At 41.4% G+C, this 22,500-nt stretch overlaps 1 protein-coding gene across 2 annotated transcripts in view; it reads left to right on the top strand.

Annotated features, from left to right (window-relative positions):
• The window catches only part of LOC138949339 (EEIG family member 2-like), a 70,551-nt gene that overhangs the window by 38,926 nt on the left and 9,125 nt on the right, over positions 1 to 22,500 (top strand). The window contains exons 4-7 of one of the 2 annotated variants that reach the window (XM_070321131.1): positions 14,115 to 14,284; positions 18,100 to 18,174; positions 18,789 to 18,942; positions 21,106 to 21,142. In XM_070321131.1, the coding sequence (XP_070177232.1) occupies positions 14,115 to 14,284; positions 18,100 to 18,174; positions 18,789 to 18,942; positions 21,106 to 21,142 (436 nt within the window). The remainder of the gene's footprint in view (positions 1 to 14,114; positions 14,285 to 18,099; positions 18,175 to 18,788; positions 18,943 to 21,105; positions 21,143 to 22,500) is intronic. The other variant, XM_070321132.1, reaches the window with a different exon arrangement.

Genomic DNA, 22,500 nt, shown 5'->3' with positions numbered 1-22,500 from the left:
TGTCTGTCTCTCTCTGTCTGTCTCTCTCTCTATCTCTCTCTCTGTCTCTGTCTGTCTGTCTGTCTCTCTCTCTCTCTCTATCTCTCTCTATCTCTATCTCTATCTCTATCTATCTCTATCTCTATCTATCTCTATCTCTATCTCTATCTCTATCTCTCTCTATCTCTCTCTATCTCTATCTCTCTCTCTATCTCTATCTCTCTCTATCTCTATCTCTCTCTCTCTATCTCTCTCTCTCTATCTCTCTCTCTATCTCGGTCAGATTGTCTGTCTCTCTCTGTCTGTCTGTCTCTCTCTCTCTCTCTCTCTCTCTCTCTCTCTCTCTCTCTCTCTCTCTCTCTCTCTCTCTCACACACACACACACAACCCCACCTCACCCAACCACCCACCCACCTGCACGCTCTCCCATCCAATACCCAGGAACACTCCCATCCTTTTCTGTGGTTACGTACCACAAACAGTTCACACCAAACCACAAAACACACCTAATCACAAAACAGTCCAACAACCCGAGCAGAGGGACACTAAAACTGACAATTAGTCACGTCACTGTCAATAACCTTGGTCCAACTTCATTTGCATACACTGGTCATGTGACCACACACCACGAGGGTCCATTCTGATACATCATCGCTTTAAATGATAAAGACATCGTTCTAAGGTCAAAACAAGTCGAAATTTGGGACTGCTGCCGGAAGGAGACCGTAATGTATGGTTGCATCACTGTAAAAACATCGTCTGCTCCAGCCACCGCCGAAACCAAACGGTGGATTATCTCGTGACACTGTTGCCATATTTAGAGTTGTTTGCACAGTAAATACATCCGCGAAAAATAGCTCGCTTGAAACTGTCTAAGATAAAAATTCCTCTGTAATTCAAAAATTACAAAACACCATGAAAAATCATTTTCGACGATCGCGAATCTGCTTATATCAATAACACATTACAAAAAGCTCTAAATATGTTAAAAAAAAAATTAAAAAAAATTGGTTTCCTTGCCAGGCATCCTGTCAGGGAGAGAATGAGCCGAACTCATTTTGACCTGAGTTCAGGATGCACCAGGGTCAACAACCAGTGGCAAAGACAAGAGTATGCGAACCTAGTGCCCTCTAACGAATCGTCTTCTTATCACATGACCAAAACTGCAGTAAAAATGTTTAATGATGTACGGTACCGACACATTGCCAGTTCTTGGGAGACGTGCAGAAGAAGTTACAGATTAATTAGTCTGAACAGATTCTTTTTTTTAAAGCGTGACGCCTTTACTTGCATTTTGACGTCTATTTGGACTTTGCTTCAAAAATATGTAATGATATACGGTACCGACACATGCACCCTCTGGCGGTGACCTTACATTCTTTGTCAGTTGTTGGGAGACGTGCAGAAGAAGTTCCAGACTTTGTGTTAACGTGACGGTATAGTTTGCAGTGTTATAGAAAGACAGTCCCTTTCTGCACAGAAAGCAGTCAGTCTGTTGCATTTTTGTATGTGTCCAAGTGAAGGACTGATCTGTGTGTTGTGAACATAATGGTGGATGCGGGTTGGACGGGGACTTTAAGTTTAACCATATCCCTTCAACTGTCTTCTCGTCACATGGCTTAAACCGCAGTACCAACAAAAAACAAGTCGCGTAAGGCGAAAATACAACATTTAGTCAAGTAGCTGTTGAACTCACAGAATGAAACTGAACGCAACGCAACGGAGCAAGACCGTATACTCGTAGCATCGTCACTCCACCGCCCGTGGCAAAGGCAGTGCCTGTGAAATTGACAAGAAGAGCGGGGTATTCGTTGCGCTGAGAAGGATAGCACGCTTTTCTGTACCTCTCTTCGTTTTAACTTTCTGAGCGTGTTTTTAATCCTAACATATCATATCTATATGTTTTTGGAATCAGGAACCGACAAGGAATAAGATGAAAGTGTTTTTAAATTGATTTCGAAACAAAAATTTTGATAATAATTTTTATATATTTAATTTTCAGAGCTTGTTGTTAATCCAAATATATCCAAATATAACATATTTATATGTTTTTGGAATCAGCAAATGATGGAAAATAAGATGAACGTAAATTTGGATCGTTTTATTAAAAAAAAATTTTTTTTTACAATTTTCAGATTTTTAATGACCAAAGTCATTAATTAATTTTTAAGCCACCAAGCTGAAATGCAATACCGAAGTCCGGGCTTCGTCGAAGATTACTTGACCAAAATTTCAACCAATTTGGTTGAAAAATGAGGGCGTGACAGTGCCGCCTCAACTTTCACGAAAAGCCGGATATGACGTCATCAAAGACATTTATCAAAAAAATGAAAAAAACTTGTGAGGATATCATACCCAGGAACTCTCATGTCAAATTTCATAAAGATCGGTCCAGTAGTTTAGTCTGAATAGCTCTACACACACACAGACACACACGCACACACGCACATACACCACGACCCTCGTCTCGATTCCCCCCTCTACGTTAAAACATTTAGTCAAAACTTGACTAAATGTAAAAAAGTGAATGGGGTTTAACTGTCAACCGAAAGACTGCACACACAAAAACAAACGAACATAGTTTTGTTTGTGTTTGTCACGTATGCGATGTTTACAAAGAGACGACCTGAAGAATGTTGCTATAGCAACCACTAGTGTCTATAATAAAAGAACAAACAAAAGGATAAAGAGAGACTGTATTCCCACAAGCACAACTGAATTTTTCACTAACGCAGACGCACACACGCCGCTTGCAGGCACACACCAACGAACACACACACACACACGCACGCATGCACGTAGGCACAGTGTGTGTGTGTGTGTGTGTGTGTGTGTGTGTGTGAGTGTGACACACACACACACACTTTACACACACACACACACCCACACCCACACACACACACTTTACCCACAGGTATAATTACAAAGTAGTTTTCTCTTTTTCTTCCACACTTCCCGTCCCACCCCCCACACACCCCCCATCCACACACCCCACCCCCACCCCCCTCCCCCCCATAATCGATCTCCCCTGTGCCGGACGAGAAGACGAAAACAAGACCCGCCCTCAGGAGATAAAGGAAGGAAGAAGGAAAAGAAATGAAAGATTTCTTTCCCGAAATTGCACATGTCCGCTGCACATTACGCTTTTTATGCAGGATCTAATGTCGAGCGACCATGTCATTAGGTGCGTTTCCTGGCTGATGCAGCACTTTTTGCTGGCTAGAGTGTGTGTGTGTGTGAAAATGCGATAAGAGCGTCGATGGTATTTTTTGCCTATAAGTCAGCCTCATGAACACGCACGCACGCACGCGCACTCTCTCTCACACACACACATACACGCACGCACACTCACATACACAGACACACACGCACTCACATACGCACACACACATACGCACATACGCACACACATACACATACACACACACGCACACACGCATACGCACACACACACGCACACACACACACACACACACACACACACACACACACACACACACGCACTCCTATAGCTTTTATCGAATTTGAGATGCTTTCAAGGTATTAAAAAAGTGGGCCACTGTGGCATATGTGCTGTTTGGTGGTATTCTTCTTTTGTCGAATTTCGCTGGTTGAGTGGCTTCAAGATAAACTTGAGTGCGGTTGAGATTTATCAGAGAAATAACAAATGTCAGTGTTAATTATTTAAAGAGTGCACCTTGAATTAAATTGTTTTGATGAAGAGATATGGAAAATCATGAATCATATTGAACACGCTTCCTTAATTCCTTTTGTTTGATCAAGGAAATTCCTTGTTCTTGTGTGAAAGTGTGTATGTATGTGTGTGAGAGAGAGTGTGTATGTGCGTGTGTGTGTGTGTGTGTGCCTGCGTGTGTGTGCACACGCGCGTGTGTGTGTGCGTGCGTGCGTGCCTGTCTTTAAAGGTGGAGATTTACTCACAATGGCTCGTGACACTGTGTGGGAGAGCGAAGAGATAAGGCACAGGGCACTGTGCTTCTAACCATTTTGTCAGACTGCGGGGGTGGCAGCGGGTTTAGAGAGAGAGGGAGAGAGAGAGAGAGAGAGAGAGAGAGAGAGAGAGAGAGAGAGAGAGAGAGAGAGAGAGAGAGAGAGAGAGAGAGAGAGAGAGAGAGAGAGAGAGAGAGAGAGAGAGAGAGAGAGAGAGAGAGAGAGGGGGGGGCATGGGGGTTGATTAGAAAGTTTTGTGAATTAATACCCCATACAGGTATGTGAAATAGGGACTCGCTTACATTGCTTGTTTGTCAGCAGCTTATGTCGAACAACCTGCCATATCTATATACATACACAGTCAGACATTTCACTACATGCTACGAACACAGATATATATATATATATATATATATACTGCTGAGATTGCATTTTCAACAACACATATTTCTTCGGTTAAGTGGTTATAACAGCAAATGATCTCACTCTCATACTTCTACAGATTTTACAGCTATACTTGTTTTAACTGCCAAGTACAGCATTATCATGTTGAGTGGTTGTTTTTTTTGGGTTTTTTTTTTTGGGGGGGGGGGGGGGGGGGGGGGGCAGCAAAGAAAGATCGAGGTTCTTGTGAATGTGTTGTTTAGTCCTGAATGAAAACGTTACAACAAATTTACATTTCTTGATTTGATTCTCGATTTGGAACGTTAGAACTTAGCAGTCTATCTGTTTTAGATGCTTGATGCAATATGGTGCCATCGTGGCCTATAAATAGCCACTGTACGTATCACCTTACCATTGGTCTCCTGTCCGCCCAGCGACCCCTTGACCCTGCTTGTGACCTCGATGTGTTTTGCCCCCTCAAGGGGTACGGTACTCTCTAAGCACCCAAAACCTCAAAGAGAGATAACTGGCGGACACCTTCCTATTGTAGTCTCCTGTATGACGGCTTACTAGTGCCAAAACCTCATAATTGTAATTATCAAGGGAAAATTAGTAATTTTCCCTTGATAATTACCATTTTTGAGTCACTTGAGAAAAAGTGACTCTATGTAATCGGTCAGTGTTAGTCTGTCCGGCCGGCCGGCCGGCCGTCCGGCCGGCCGTCCGTCCGTCCGGCCGTAGACACCACCTTAACGTTGGACTTTTCTCGGAAACTATCAAAGCGATCGGGCTCATATTTTGTTTAGTCGTGACCTCCAATGACCTCTACACTTTAACAATGGTTTCGTTGACCTTTGACCTTTTTCAAGGTCACAGGTCAGCGTCAAAGGAAAAATTAGACATTTTATATCTTTGACAAAGTTCATCGGATGTGATTGAAACTTTGTAGGATTATTCTTTACATCAAAGTATTTACATCTGTAGCCTTTTACAAACGTTATCAGAAAAACAAGGGAGATAACTAGCCTTTTCTGTTCGGCAACACACAACTTAACGTTGGGCTTTTCTCGGAAACTATAAAAGTGACCGGGCTCAAATTTTATGTGAACGTGACTCCCAGTGACCTCTACACTTTGACGTCTGCTTTGGTGACCTTTGACCTTTTTCAAGGTCACAGGTATGTCTTGAAGGAAAAAAATTGAAATATCATATCTCTGAAACTATTCATCGGATTTGATTCAAACTTTATAGGATTATTCTTTACATCAAATTATTTACATAGACTGTATTGTGTTGTGAATAGCAATTTCTTCCTGTCCATCTGATGCCTCATATAATATTCAGAACTGCGAAAGTGACTCGATCGAGCGTTTGCCCTTCTTGTTACATGTTAATTTTATTTTTCCGGGGAAAATTACTAATTTTTAGTTTTGGCTCACTTTTTGACGGATTGCTAGTGCCGAAACTAAAAATGAGTAATTTTCCCGTGAAAATTAGTAACTGACAGATGAAAACAGTAACTGACAGCGTTAATTAGTAATTATCACGTGATAATGGGCAACACCAGGCTTTGGCACTAGTAAGCCGTCATACTCCTGTCCGCCCAACCGACCTTCCCCTTGACCCTGCTTGTGACCTCGATGTTTTTTGCCCCCTCAAGGGGCACGCACCCAAAACCTCGGAGAGATAACTGGCGGAAACCTTCCTAATAGCCAAACATGATCGTGAACTCGGGAAGGACTGCGGCTTTAACCTGGTCAACTGGGCCGAGGTACACGAAAAAGTGACTAACCGGGTGGAAGCCAGCCGCGATGTTTGATTGGTTAAAATTGAGATTTGCTGTCACTTCAACGAATCAGACCCCACGGTTTGTTCTTAACCGGTTACAACTAATTGCTTCATCATGTTCACGTGTGTGCCAAGACACTTCCAATTCCTCGTTCAGTCTTGGCGATCCTCAATTATCTGTGGCCGCGGTTTTGACCTCACTGAGGATTTTTGGTCTCTCTCCAAGGGGACCTCATTTCTGTGAACCCTTCATGTTTGGCTGGCTCGGGGAGTGAGCTCTTATGGAAATTAGTTGTGCACTTGTAGAGGGTGAGGATGTCTGAAAGTGTTTCTGAGCGATGTGCTCTTGTTGAAGATTGATGCTTTCAGAAGTTAAGTTCCCCCCCCCCCCCCCCCCCCCCCCCCCCCCCCGTTACTCTCTCTTGCTCTCTCTGGTGTGTATGTGTGTGTGTGTGTGTGTGTGTGTGTGTGTGCGTGCGTGGGTATGTTTCTGTGAGAGAGAGAGAGAACTAGAACTCGAACATTTTTAGTTTATTACTGAGGGATGATAGCATTAGGTCCATTCTTACAGCTAGTCCCTACTTCAATACTAACATGAAACGAAGAGAGAGAGAGAGAGAGAGAGAGAGAGAGAGAGAGAGAGAGAGAGAGAGAGAGAGAGAGAGAGAGCTAGAGAGAAAGAGAGGGAGAGATAGAAAGAGATAGAGAGAGAGAGAGAAAGAGAGGGAGAGATAGAAAGAGAGAGAGAGAAAGAGGGAGAGAGAGAGAGAGAGAGAGAGTGAGAGAGAGAAAGAGGGGAGAGAGAGCTAGAGAGAAAGAGAGAGGGAGGGAGAGATAGAAAGAGAGAGGGAGAGATAGAAAGAGAGAGAGAGAGAGAGAGAGAGGGAGAGAGAGAGATAAATCCACTTTCCATTTCCCCCCAAACCAAAACAATGTACTCTCTCACAACACACCCACGCTAATACCTGTTTAGGCTGTACTTTGTCTTACCTGGGAGTGCTTCTCGTACGACCCTCCGAACCTGTTACCAGCACAGGTAGACACACGGAAAGGGGATCTGACCTCACACTCTCTTAGTTCCGTGTGGCTGTCACTCGGAGTGAATTATGAGACAATGATACAGTGGAACCCATAAGGCAAAAAAAAAAAAATTGTCTGTTTCTGGTCACCCGACCGACCCTAAATTTCGGCGCCGACCTTAAACTTTTTTTTTCCAAACTCAAAAATTTTTTTTTTTTTTGTTGGTGGTAAAGGACAGGGTGAGAAAATGAACAACAAAAACGTGTGAAAACGAAAGTCCGCTGACGATTTGTAAATGTGTTGAGTGTCTTGTCTCTATGTATAGTGAATCCAGTCTCTTTGCGCGATTTTTAAAGTTAGTTTTATTGGTCTACATTTGGGGTAAAAAAAAAAAAAAAAAAAAAAAAAAAGAATCCCTACCTACCGACCCTATTTTTTTTAGCCATGTTACCAGAAACAGACACATTTTTTTTGGGGCCTAATGTAAGACCTCCCATAATGTAAGACCACCCATAATGTAAGACCACCCATAATGTAAGATCACCCATTTTAAGACCTTCCTTGTTCAGATTTTCTGTTCATAATGTCTGCACATTTTCGATTTTTCCGATCTCCCAGGTCAACTTATGTGCAGACCTGCTAGTGACTTAACCCCCTTCGTGTGTACACGCAAGCACAAGACCAAGTGCGCACGGAAAAGATCTTGTAATCCATGTCAGAGTTCGGTGGGTTATAGAAACACAAAAATACCCAGCATGCCTCCCCGGAAATGGGCATATGGTTGCCTAAATGGCGGGGTAAAAACGGTCATACACGTAATACACCAGAATTTTCAATATGCTGAAGGCGGGTGTGAACTGGAAAAAGAAGAAGAAGAAATTTGTATCTCCAGTGTAAGACTCCGTTCCTTTTTAAGACCTGATTTTCTCAGATTTGTTACAGGTCTTAAAAGGGGGTTCCACAGTACTCCTTGACTCTGCCACTGTTATGCCTTGACACCTGGGCCCGTATGCATGAACTAGAAGTAAGAAACACTGGAAGTAGAGGCCTCTTTTCGAAGTGGGAACTCCCGAAGTCAACTTTCTAACTGTTCACAATGCATGAACTGACTTGAACGCCAAAGTAGTGACAGCGAGAGTATTAAGGTCAAGGTGGGGGAAATAAGGGGAATCCCTACTAATACGCATGCGCACGTTTCTATCAACATGGCAGTCAACGAAAATGGCAAGGCACGTGTGCCGCTCAAAAAAAAAGTAGACACTGACGGAGGGGCGTTCTGCACCTTTTTCAGATGGTGAAATTGCTGTACTCTTTGACAGAAGTGTTTTACGAAAGAACGGTTATTCTGTCCAAATTTCAGAACAGTTAATTAGAAAAAAACACAGTAAACACCAAGTTTACAGAACAGTCTAACTGTTAAACATAAAGACGCTGTCTGGTCCAAAATTGCCAAAGAAGTGTCGCTCTCTCTCTCTCTCTCTCTCTCTCTCTCTCTCTCTCTCTCTCTCTCTCTCTCTCTCTCTCTCTCTCTCTCTCTCTCTCTCTCTCTCTCTCTCTCTTACGACACATGCACACACAGACAAACGTACACTCATGCACATACTGACACTATGACACAAGTGACACTGACGGCACACATAAACACACACACACACCACACACTGCACACACACACACGCGCGCGCGCTCACGCGCACACATATACACACACACACGCACCCATACACGCACGCACACAGTCACAAACAAATAACCACACACTCACTCTCTCTCACTTTCTCTCATTCTCTCTCAATCTACACTCATACACACACTGAAACTATGATGACACAAGTGACACGTCACACACACACACACACACACACACACACACACCGTGCACACACACACACATACACACACACACACACACACACACACACACATACTCACCGTAGTGACACACATATACACACGCGCGTACAGTTGAAAGTCAAGACATGATATGATTTTTTAAAGCATAGGAAGGTTTCTTTTGCAAATGAATAACATTAACACAGAGGCAAAACCCGATTTTTGCAGCCGGAATGCAATTGCGGAGGCTTAAAAAGGAAAAGATTAATAAAAAAAAATATATAGCTCCCGGCGGAACTTGAACCCGGAGCGAATGAACGAGAGTCCGGAACCGTTACCACTGCACTATGTTACTCGTGTAGAATAGAGGCATGATGAAAAAAGGCATTCTGAGTTATTCAGTCGTGCTGGTTTGAAAGCTCTCCACCTTCGCCGAATGACTCGAGCACGTTTTTTTGGGTCAGTAACTGATCGAACTGTCGTTTTTGAGTCACTCTGTTTTAAGCATTTCACCTAAATTAAACAAGAATGTCACAGTCCGTGTCTATGGTGCAAGGTAGGAGACCGTCTCATTGTAGCCAAGTTACGACAGTTGCTCGATTGACGCATTTCACGTCTTCGATATTGTGTCTGAGATCATTTCCCAATGAGCTGCCTTTAAAAACGGAATGTCCTGCAATTGTAGTATGCGCTGGAGGTTTCTTTTGGATGGGTAAGGACCCTTGAGATGCGATATCGTCGTATAATTATGTCAAGCGAGAGGCCCTTGACATTGGAAGTGGGAACTTCGAAAGCAAAGTTGCCAGCTTCTCGGTATGCACGAGCTAAATTGAACGCCGAAGTAGTGGCTTCGAGAGTTCTGAGGTCAAGGTCGAGAAAATTGGGGGAATCCCAATTAGTGCGCATGCGTTTGTAAACGGTAGGCTTGGTGACCAGAAGAAACAAATCTCATCGCGAGTTCGTAAATGGGCAAACGTTGATCGCGCTGTAGCTTTTACTATAATTGTTGTTTTTAACTGGTTGAACGAAAGCTGTGATGATTGTCCTTAAATAGAATGACTGTCTATAATAATGATTTCGTTGACCAGAATGTTGGGGACAATAAAAAAAGGTTGTTTATGTGGTAGCGAAGTCGGTTAACTTAAAACTCTTTTTGTAGTGTTTTTTTAATGATTGTGTATCGGTAAAACTGCTGGACAAAAATAGTTTGGTCAGAGCGAATGTTTGTGTTACTGGTAAATTTAAAAAGGCAGAACTCCATTTTTGGGGAATCAAGATACAAGGTGTAGTGAAAAGAAGATAAGTTCAGCGAATTTCATATTATTTGAGAAAATGTGTGTCCGAATTTTTAAAACAGAAAAATTGTTGTACTTAGGTGTTTGTAAATTACGTTTGTCCTCGTTAATTGTGAAGAGGATGTATGTTTATATAAAGTTCAAAGTCAAGATTGGATTTTTGTAGCCTACGTGCGTGTGTGCATGTGTATTAGACATAATACATAGACATAGGACACTTTATTATCTCAATTACGATAAACTCGGGTGTGGTGAATCACAATAAACAGCATAAAACGTAAGAACATGAATAAAATATCAAGGCGCAAATATAGTCAGCTCATCATAGTGTGGGGAGTGGGTACACACACACACACACACACACACACACACACACACATACACACACACACACACACACACCGTCGAACACACACATAACGTCGAACACACACACACACACACACACACACTGACACACCGTCGAACACACACACACCGTCGAACACACACACACCGTCGAACACACACACACCGTCGAACACACACACACCGTCGAACACACACATAACATCGAAAACACACACACACACAAACACACACAAACACACACACACAAACACACACAAACAAACACACACACAAACACACACACACACATGGCACGCGCGAACACGCAAACAAACGTATGAAGGAACAGACGCACAATTATACCCGCACGCACGCACACACAGGCAGACAGGCACTCGCACAAATACATATATACACACACACACACACACACACACACACACACACACACACACACACACACACACACACACACACACACACACACACACAGATAAAGCAATGACAAAAAAAATAGCAGAAACTTACACTTAAACACTCGAACACACACACATACATACAAACACACATGCACATGCACACAAACACACATGCACGCACGCACACACACACACACGCACGCACGCACGCACGCACACACACACTCACACATGCACACAACGACGCCCATTTTCATAGAAACACAGTAACCCCCTCGTATAAGCGGGAATGAAAGAGTGGTGGCCAATGACCCAGATCAACAAACAAAAGTCAAAGCTGGCAACTCAGGTTTGTATTCAGGGAAATTTGCACGAAATGCATGCAGAAGATACGACTTTTCCCTCTATTTTCTCTCTTTTGGAGCGTCAGCTCGGTTTGACATGAAAAACTGAAGAAAAGCCCTGCCTTTTTGCACTGAGAAACTGTGGAAGTAGCGTGTTTACTACTGGGTCTGGCTGTAGTACATTTACCCTCATTTACTTCCTCGTTAGCTTCCAAAGTAAACTCTTTTTTCGTCCCATGCATGCGAAAGTGAGGATGTACTTCCGATGTCACTCAAAACTTTAGAAGTAGTCGCAAAATACCCTGAGTTACTTCCTCGCTTTGCTTCGAGGTAAACCCTTTTTCCGGCCCATGCATACGAAAGTGAGGCAAGTACGTCCGATGTCACTCAAAACTTCGGGAGTTGTCGCGAACTTCCCCCATAAGCATACGGGCCCTGTCAGGGTCAGTTCCTTGACTCTGCCACTGTTATGGGTTGACACCTGTCAGGGTCAGTTCCTTGACTCTGCCACTGTTATGGGTTGACACCTGTCAGGGTCAGTTCCTTGACTCTGCCACTGTTATGGGTTGACACCTGTCAGGGTCAGTTCCTTGACTCTGCCACTGTTATGGGTTGACACCTGTCAGGGTCAGTTCCTTGACTCTGCCACTGTTATGGGTTGACACCTGTCAGGGTCAGTTCCTTGACTCTGCCACTGTTATGGGTTGACACCTGTCAGGGTCAGTTCCTTGACTCTGCCACTGTTATGGGTTGACACCTGTCAGGGTCAGTTCCTTGACTCTGCCACTGTTATTATTATTATTATTATTATGGTGAGCTTATATAGCGCGAACCACAATTAACTGTGCTCTCCGCGCTTTACATATTAATTTCTGCCGTGTGAAATGGAATTTTTTTACAGACAGACAGACAAACAAACATTTTTTACACACAATATATAACGCATTCACATCGACCAGCAAACCTCAAGCCTGTTAGGCGAGCATTCACCTTTCGCGGCCTTTATTCCAAGTCACACGGGTATTTGATGGACATTTTTATCTATGCCTATACAATTTTGCCAGGAAAGACCCTTTTGTCAATCGTGGGATCTTTAACGTGCACACCCCAACATAGTGTACACGAAGGGACCTCGGTTTTTCGTCTCATCCGAAAGACTAGCACTTGAACCCACCATCTAGGTTAGGAAAGGGGGGAGAAAATAGCGGCCTGACCCAGGGTCGAACACGCAACCTCTCGATTCCGAGCGCAAGTGCGTTATATTACCACTCGGCCACCCAGTCCTATGGGTTGACACCTGTCAGGGTCAGTTCCTTGACTCTGCCATTGTTATGCCTTGACACCTGTCAGGGTCAGAGAGACATACATACATGTCTACATGACCCACGGGGGGGACTGAGTGCTTTTTGTTGTCAAAGGGGTTTGTCTCCACAAGGCTTCTTGACAGTGTTGAAGGAGGGAAATGAAGGGTTTTGAGAATTAATTATCTGTTCTATCCCACTGGCTTTTTACCCCCCCCCCCCCCCCTTTTTGTGTCTGTCTGAGAGGGAGAAAGAGAGAGCAACATTAACCATTTTTGGCATTTAGAATTCTCAGTATTTTCAATGTTTGATGTTGTTTTTTGCTTTCTGCCATCATTCTTTTTTTTCATCTGTTGCGTATCTTGTTGATCTGTTTTTTTAAGATTGATACATCGAGGTGCTAATTTAATGTTTCCTTTTCAAGTTTTGTCTAAAACTATAATAAAGCAATAAAGCAATTTACAAAAACTCATATTTAGGCGGCCACAGTCATAGTTCAGGAGGAACACTAACCGTCTTGATCTGTGTAAAATGTCATATTTGGGTCAACGTCAACAATACAAATAACGTATACTATTTGTAACCCTTTTTACATTTAGTCAAGCTTTGACTAAATGTTTTAACAATAACATAGAGGGGGGAATCGAGACGAGGGTCGTGGTGTGTGTGTGTGTGTCTGTGTGTGTGTGTAGAGCGATTCAGAGTAAACTACTGGACCGATCTGTATGACATTTTTCATGAGAGTTCCTGGGCATGATATATACCTTTGATGACGTCATATCCGGCATTTTGTAAAAGTTGAGGCGGCACTGTCACACCCACATTTTTCAATAAAATTGATTAAAATGTTGGCCAAGCAATCTTTAAGGAAGGCCAGACTTTGGTATTGCATTTCAGCTTGGAGGCTTACAAATTAATTAATGACTTTGGTCATTAAAAATCTGAAAATTGTAATTAAAATTGTTTTTTTTATAAAACGATCCAAAATTACGTGTATCTTATTCTTCATCATTTTCTGATTCCAAAAACATATAATTATGTTATATTCGAATTAAATAAAAGCTCTGAAAATTAAAAATATAAAAATTATGATTAAAATTAAATTTCCGAAATCGATTTAAAAACAATTTCATCTTATTCCTTGTCCGTTCCTGATTCCAAAAACATATAGATATGATATGTTTGGATTAAAAACACGTTCAGAGAGTTAAAAAGAATAGAGATATAGAAAAGCGGGCTATCCTCCTCAGCGCAACCGCTACCGCGCTTTTCTGTATTGTTAATTTCACTGCCTTTGCCACGAGCGGTGGACAGACGATGCTACGAGTGTACGGTCTTGCGGAAAAAATGCTTTGCGTTCAGTTTCATTCTGTGAGTTCGACTGAGCTTGACTAAATGTTGTATTTTCGCCTTATTGTTTAAATGATATTTATTATTATTCCCGTTTCTCAACATTTTCTCTCATGTTGACAGGCCTTCTACTTTCTCCATGGCCCAGCAAGGGGAGGCCACTGTGTCCGGCCTGACGTTGGAGAGCGGGGAGAAAGTGACGTGCGACGACCGCAGCGAGGGCAGCATGACCTCTATCAGCAGCGGCTTCAGCAGTCTCAACCGCAAAGGTCGCCTGGAAGGTCAAGCGCCAGGTAATTTGGACTTGAGTTTGATTTTTTTGTAGATGTGTTCGGTATTCTCAACCCGTGTGCTACAATCCTAAGTAATATTATTACAGAACTAACTCAGTTCTTTTTTTTCTCATTGATTTTGGGTTGATGTGTTCTGTCACTCAACCCGTGTGCTACAACTCGAAGTTATATTATTACAGAACTTGTTATCTGAAAAGCAAACTAACAAATAGTTAGCACTTTCAACCTAAGTTGTATTATTGGAGAACTAACAAATATTTCTCTTATCTTTTAAAAACGAACAAACTACTGCTTGTGCTCCTAACCTAAGAAATATCATTGGAGAACTAGCAAATATTTTTCTCTCCCTTACAAACAGTTATCGCAGTTACTGCTTGTGCTGTGGACCTAACCTAAGAAATATTATTGGAGAACTAGCAAATATTTTTCTCTCCCTTAAAAACTAACAAACTGTTATCACAGTTACTGCTTGTGCTGTGGACCTAACCTAAGAAATATTATTGGAGAACTAGCAAAAACTAACTAACAGTTAGCACTCCAAACAGAAGTTATATTATTGGAGTACTAACAAATTTTTTTTTCTCTCAAAAAAAAAAACAAATAAGAAGAATGTAATGGTGACTGAAGAATCAATGTGGAAAAAAAAGAAAAGAAGTCGGTGATGAGTTGATTCTTTACTGAAAACAAAAAACAAACGTGACGTTTCGGATCATAGATCCTTCGATCTATGATCCGAAACGTCATGTTTGTTTTTTGTTTTCAGTAAAGAATCAACTCATCACCGACTTCTTTTCTTAAATAACAAATAGTTGGCGCTTTTAACCTAAGTTTTATTATTGGAGAACTAACAAAAAAATGTTCTCTCCAAAAAGCTAGCAAAAAGTTAGCACTCCCAACCTAAGTTATATTATTGGAAAACTAACAAAAAAATGTCCTGCGAAAGACTAAGTTATTGCACCTAACCTAAGTTATAGATTTTGCAAAGCTAACAATAACATGTTTGTCAAAAAAGTAGCAAATAGTGATACGGAATACATCACATAGCAAGTGAATTTACCGTCAAAGAATGATTTCCCTCAAAATACACTCGAACCTGTCTCAATAACGACAACCCAAGGAACATTTTTATCACATAATTCTTTTTGAATAATTCTATTTGAATATTGCTTTTTAAATAATTGTTTTCAAATAATTCTGTCCAAGGTCAGCTTAGCAGCAATTTTGTTACACATGAAAATATTGCGCAGAAAAAGCAGCTGTGAGTTATCAAAGCTAAACCAATGAAACAGATTGGTGTTTTTTCTGAAGAACTTAGAACTAAAAGGAAATATTCCATTTGTAGAGTAGTTTGGGGGCTACACATTTCTGCAGCTTCTCTACCTCTTGATGGTACTAACAGTAGTTTTGATTTGTGCAATTAACCTTGTAACCATAGAAACTTACCCCTTTTATCCTTTTGAAAATATACCTCGATCCCTTCTGCAGAATCTCAAACTTTTTTTAAATTTCTTCTGCTTTCCTCCACCCATTCATCCAATCCTTCACCCATTGATCCAATCCTCCACCCATTGAACCAATCCTCCACCCATTGATCAAATCCTCCACCCATTGAACCAATCCTCCACCCATTGATCGAATCCTCCACCCATTGATCCAATCCTCCACCCATTGATCCAATCCTCCACCCATTGATCCAATCCTTCACCCATTGATCCAATCCTCCACCCATTGATCCAATCCTCCACCCATTGATCCAATCCTCCACCCATTGATCCAGTCCTCCACCCATTGATCCAATCCTCCAACCATTGATCCAATCCTCCACCCATTGATCCAATCCTCCACCCATTGATCCAATCCTCCACCCATTGATCCAATCCTCCACCCATTGATCCAATCCTCGAACCATTGATCCAATCCTCCAACCATTGATCCAATCCTCCACCCATTGATCCAATCCTCTACACACTTTTAAGGCACACTCTTTCTCAAGTAATTGATTCAGGTCACAATGTCATATCTGCCATTTATGTGTGACAGGGGAGGCTACCGCTCCTTTCACAGCAGACTCTGCACCCGAGTTGTTGGCCTTTAAGTCAACACCGGTGGATTGTGGAACTCTGTTTGTGATGGGGTCTGGTGGTTTCCGATTGTTTGTAGGTTCATGGAAACCTTTGGGTTTGCATAACAGTTTTTATAGGGCTAAGAAATTAGCCCTAACATTTTCAATCCTGTTTGATTGCACTTCGCCTCCCGAGGTGATCGTAGTGTTTTGGCACTCGGTTACATATGCATGGAATGAAACAGTCCCACCACTGAGACACATACCACAATTAACAGCCTGGCATGACAGTTGGACATTTTTTGATTAATTACCTTCTCAAAGTTATAGACACTAGCAGGGTTTCATTTACTAGTGCGCCCTGCGCCATTGGCGCATTAATTCTGAAAATGTCCCATCACAATTCCCTTCAGTGCGTCAAAGGGCGCATGCATTGAGATTACGTACCACTGCGCCACCAAATGTACACTTTACATCGGATTAAACACACACACACACACACTCACAGATAACACGATATAGCGGCTAATTCTCAGATGGCACCATATTGCACCCTGTTGCATCTTTGGCCAAAACGCGTAACATCTTTGCAAAGGCCTCTTTGGGGCTTCTTGCCTTCGACTATGTCCCATCGGAATTTGGTTGAGTGGGACAAATGTCCCATTGCCTTTTTCTCCCAGGCTAAACCCTGGCACTAGCTGTGGTCAATCGGCAAAATGAATTCATTTACAAAAAAATCCTACCCAGCAAAGACAGCAGTCTGGCTGTTGATTGGTGGTATGTGTCCAAGCAGAAAGATGTTTTTATCCCATGTAAAAGCCTGGAAAGATCTGATGTGTTGCCAGCCGAATCAGTTACACTGGACAGACTGTTCCTTTGAGCTAACAATTCTCCTTTGAATCCAGCGATCCCTGTTTGATACAGTCTTGAATAGCATTTGACGGGCGCAGTGGCGTGGTGGTAAGACGTCGGCCTCCTTATCGGGAGGTCGTTAGTTTGAATCCCAGTCGCTGCCGCCTGGTGGGTTAAGAGTGGAGATTTTTCCGATCTTCCGGGTCAACTTATGTGCAGACCTGCTTGTGACTTAACCCCCTTCGTGTGTACACGCAAGCACAAGACCAAGTGCGCACGGAAAAGATCCTGTAATCCATGTCAGAGTTCGGTGGGTTATAAAAACACGAAAATACCCAGCATGCCTCCCCTGAAATTGGCGTATGCTTGCCTGAATGGCGGTGTAAAAATGGTCATACACGTAAAAATCCTCTCGTGCTAAAAACATGAGTGAACGTGGGATTCTTAAAGCCCATGAACGAAGAAGAAGAAGAAGAAGAAATAGCATTACCTGCTGAAGAGACAATAAACAATATTGTATCGATTGAACACTGGATTTCCCTTCAATTTGAGCCATGTGATGTCAGAGGTCGACAAAACTTTATATTTAGGCGGCCAGCCGAGACTACAAAATAGTGCATGTTTGTGTGCGTTCAGTCATAAAAACTAAAAGGAATTCTAACCAGAATCGATCGATACATGAATGTTATTTGTCTTTTTGACCAAAATATGACATTTTACACAGATCTTGACAGTGCATCATTGTTCATTCCAACCACTTGCGTGGTCTAGGAGGAACACAGACTGTCTTGATCTGTGTAAAATGTCATATTTTGGTCAAAAATACAAATAAGGTACAATAACCATCCCTGTTTGATGCCCAACCCCTTGCTATCACACTCCTCCCTCTTACCCTGTGCAGATCCTATGGTGGAAACGGAGTCTGCTGAAAGGGACGCAACTCTGTGCAACCAACACTCACAGTCTTCCTGCACAAGTAACTTCCCTTGTCCTTTTTTTTCTCCATTTAATGATTCTTTTTATTTTATTTATTTACAAGGTTAATCTTTTGGATTATTATACATTTTGTTTGTTTGTAATGTAGTGTTATTTCTTTTTTTCAATTTTCTCCTAATTTTGATTATTTTTTTCCTTTTCTCCTAATTTTGATTATCTTTTTTCACTTTTCACCCTTTTTTTCTGTTAGTTTTTATTTTGATTTGCATGGGTCATTCTGTAGAGTTTCTTTTCTTATGAGCTAACCACTTTCTTTTTCTTTTGATAGCGACTGTAATTAAATGGCTTTTTGAATCACTTTGAAGAAAATGTTCGAGAAAACTAAAAGGCTGTTTTATTTGATTTATTTGGTAATGTTTCAGTTGACGTGTTTATTTTGCACAAGTTTTGGTGTGATCTGTATGTGTGAGAGTGTGTAAGTGTGTGTGTGTGTGTGTTTGTGTGTGTGTTTCAGTGTGCATATGTGTGCATGTGTGTGTGCGTGCGTGCGTGCATGCATGTGTGTGTATTTTACCAACCTTACGATGACAAAAGACGGCTGAAATCACCTTGGAGAACAGCTTTTAAAACTTACCTCTTTTCCTTGAACGCCAGATGTTCCGGAGGCTGAGCCGATGGAGCAGGAGGGAACTCTGGGACATTCTCGGAGCGCTAGCTACGTCAGCCAGCAGTCGCGTGCCTCTGGTTACTCCTCCCTCACACACAGTCGACAATCCAGCGTCTCCAACGAACCGGGAGGCCACAATCGGTCAGTACAGTGGAACCCGCCTTATAAGACACCCCCCCCCCCCCCCCCCGATTTAAGACTTCCTCCTTTTTAAGACCTTGCTTTTTACATTTAGTCAAGTTTTGACTAAATGTTTTAACATAGAGGGGGAATCGAGATGAGGGTCGTGGTGTATGTGTGTGTGTGTCTGTCTGTCTGTCTGTCTGTCTGTCTGTGTGTGTGTGTAGAGCGATTCAGACTAAACTACTGGACTGATCTTTATGAAATTTGACATGAGAGTTCCTGGGAATGATTTCCCCGAACGTTTTTTTTCTTTTTTTCGATAAATGTCTTTGATGACGTCATATCCGGCTTTTTGTAAAAGTTGAGGCGGCACTGTCACACCCTCATTTTTCAATCAAATTGATTGACATTTTGGCCAAGCAATCTTCGACGAAAGCCGGACTTCGGTACTGCATTTCAGCTTGGAGGCTTAAAAATTATTTAATGACTTTGGTCATTAAAACTCTGAAAATTGTAAAAAAATTAATTTTTGTATAAAACGATCCAAATTTACGTTCATCTTATTCTTCATCATTTTCTGATTCCAAAAACATATAAATATGTTATATTCGGATTAAAAACAAGCTCTGAAAAATAAAAATATAAAAATTATGATCAAAATTAAATTTTTGAAATCGATTTAGAAACAATTTCATCTTATTCCTTGTCGGTTCCTGATTCCAAAAACATATAGATATGATATGTTTGGATTAAAAACACGCTCAGAAAGTTAAAACGAAGAGAGGTACAGAAAAGCGTGCTATGCAGCACAGCGAAACCACTACCGCGCGAAACAGTCTCATCAGTTTCACTGCGTTTAGCACGAGCAGCGGACTACGGTCATTGTGAAAAAATGCAGTGCGTTCAGTTTCATTCTGTGAGTTCCACAGCTTGACTAAATGTAGTAATTTCGCCTTACACGACTTGTTAAGATTTCTGTCCATAGCCTCTGTAAATTTTAAGACTCCCCCTTTTTAAGGCCAAAAAAAAATAGGTATGTTTACGGTAACATAGGCCACAAAATAGGGTCGGTAGGTCGGCATTTTTTATTTATTTATTTATTTTTTTTCCAAAAAACCGTTGTTGGTTTTTTTTCCCCCAAATACCAAAAAAAAGTCTAGGGTCGTGCGAAAAAAATAGGGTCGGTCGGGTTGGCCTAAGACCTGATTTTCTCAGATTTGTTCAGGTCTTAAAACAGGGGTTCCAGTGTAGTGCACCACTTGTGTTTGTGTTGACCGGAAATAGATGGATCCTGACAATAACTCTGTCCATTTTTTTACTGCTTGTAGAAGAGTTGCTTTCCCTTGTTTTTTCACTTGCTTTTCCATAGAAACAACTGAGGCAAACTACATGTGACATTGTAGACTTGCCTCAGTTTTTCTATGGAAACAAGTGACTGCAACCCGAGCATTGTCCATTTCCTGTGTTTTGCCTAGTTTTACATGAAAATACAGGAAAAGATAAATGTTAATCCGGACTTTCACTGTCTGCTGTTAGGGAAGTAATTGTGTAAATGATAAACACTGTGAGTGATGGCAAATTTTGTTTGAATATATGCTTCTTACAGTACACATAATAATAAGTAAAATTTCGAAGTGCATCTGAATGTAGCATCTAGAGTTTTGATTTAATTGTCATTTTGTTTTACATTTTCACTTCAGGGGAATAGCTTTCAAACCGACAACAGCTCAGTTATGCAAAGTAAGGCGTTATGCTGTGAAAATTGCAGTCATTGATCAGGCTGAAAGCTGAGTGATAATTGTATACTGTTTATTGCTGGGGAAAGTGTTTTTAATTCTTTAACAAAGAACATAGAACGTTAACATGGAACATAGAACGTTAACATGGAACATAGAACGTTAACATGGAAATAGAACGTTAACATGGAACATAGAACGTTAACATGGAACATAGAACGTTAACATGGAACATAGAACGTTAACATGGAACATAGAACGTTAACATAGAACGTTAACATGGACCATAGAACGTTAACATGGAACATAGAACGTTAACATGGAACATAGAACGTTAACATGGAACATAGAACGTTAACAGCTATAGACTATCTGTATTTGGATGTTTGCCTTTGAATCAGTTTGTACGCTGGAGATAATCTTTAATGTTTGTGTTGATGTTCAGAACACCAAGCCTAGGCAGCACATTGGAAAGAAGAAGGGTAAGCAGGTTTTTTAATAATTATATTTTTACGCTTGACTGTGTTTCACAATTTAGCAAAACTTGTAGTGAACAATATGGTTGTTTATTTGACACTCCGTTGAGTATAATTTGTTCACTGATTGAAGTGACTGTATTCCTGTACCTATGAAGTTGGTTTGACCTATCTTACATTGTAAACATAGACTATATATGTTATGCCTGTGCTATGCCTCCTTCCATCTGATGTGTGTGATGTCAGCATACTTTCTTGTTTTATTTCAGTTTTTTTCCTTTTCTTCTGGTTTTTTTAGCTTGTTGGTGCGTCTGTGTTAGGGGGGGGGGGGGGGGGGGGTGTTAGTTTGATCAAGATGATTTATATCCAAGTTTGTCTTTTGTCTGTTCTTCTTTTACCTGGTTTAAAGACCTGATTTACCTGGTTTAAAGACCTGGGCTCGTATTCTTGAAAAAGCTGCAAAATTGTGTCCTTTAAAGTCAAACTGTCGTTTAACTACCGCCCGGTATTTATTTTTACTGCCCAGTAATTATTTATTTCCCCCCGGTATTAATGTGTGTCTGGCGGAAGGTCGGCAGCTACCAGAATTGGTTATTCTTAGAATTGGAGATTCCTCATGCTTGCTCCTCTCTACAAACAATATTTCAACAAGATTTATTCTTGAAAAAGCTGCAACTCATATACTGGCCTGTAAAACTCAATAAGTCCGCCAACTGCTAAGTGTTATTTATGAAACACCGGTAAGTCCTTACCGGGTTGTCTCCGAGCTGTAAAGTTAGAGGACCCCTCCCCCTCCTGTAAAGTCGCTACCTGTCAGTAACTTCACCAACACTGTCCATTAAAACCGTCAAGTTCGAATAAATCTTGTTCAAATATTGTTCGTAGATTTATGTCCCTCATGGACACACATTGGTGTCCTTTAAGCACCGATGCATTGCGGTCAAATACGAGCTTCTGCTCGCGAAAGATTTCAACCGATGCTCGATCATAACGGCGTGTTGCAAAAGCGTGCTTGCGTCTTGTTTAATGCATTACAGTGGCGAAAATTTGATGTCTGATTCCGTAGCCGAACGGTTATCGAATTCGCCTGATGCGCGATTGAGTCGGGTTCGAATCGCCATCAGGCCTTAATTTTTTTTTGTTTTACTCTTTGTCATTAATTTTGTTTGTTTTTGTTTATTTTCTTCGTGTGCAAAAGAGTACGTTGTAATATCAAAATTGATTTAAAAAATTAATTTTAGGCGAGAATGAGGTTTTTTTTTAAATTGATGGTTAACATGATATTACCGTTAACTACCTTGAATACGCCCACCCACCCTATGTACCAGTTTTGCCCAAAAATGGGGGGTGGGCGTTTACTAGGT

The sequence above is a fragment of the Littorina saxatilis genome, linkage group LG15 (assembly GCF_037325665.1).
Source record: "Littorina saxatilis isolate snail1 linkage group LG15, US_GU_Lsax_2.0, whole genome shotgun sequence".
Taxonomy (NCBI): domain Eukaryota; kingdom Metazoa; phylum Mollusca; class Gastropoda; order Littorinimorpha; family Littorinidae; genus Littorina; species Littorina saxatilis.
Note: the sequence above shows the minus strand (reverse complement) of the source record. Positions and strands in the feature narration are given on the sequence as shown.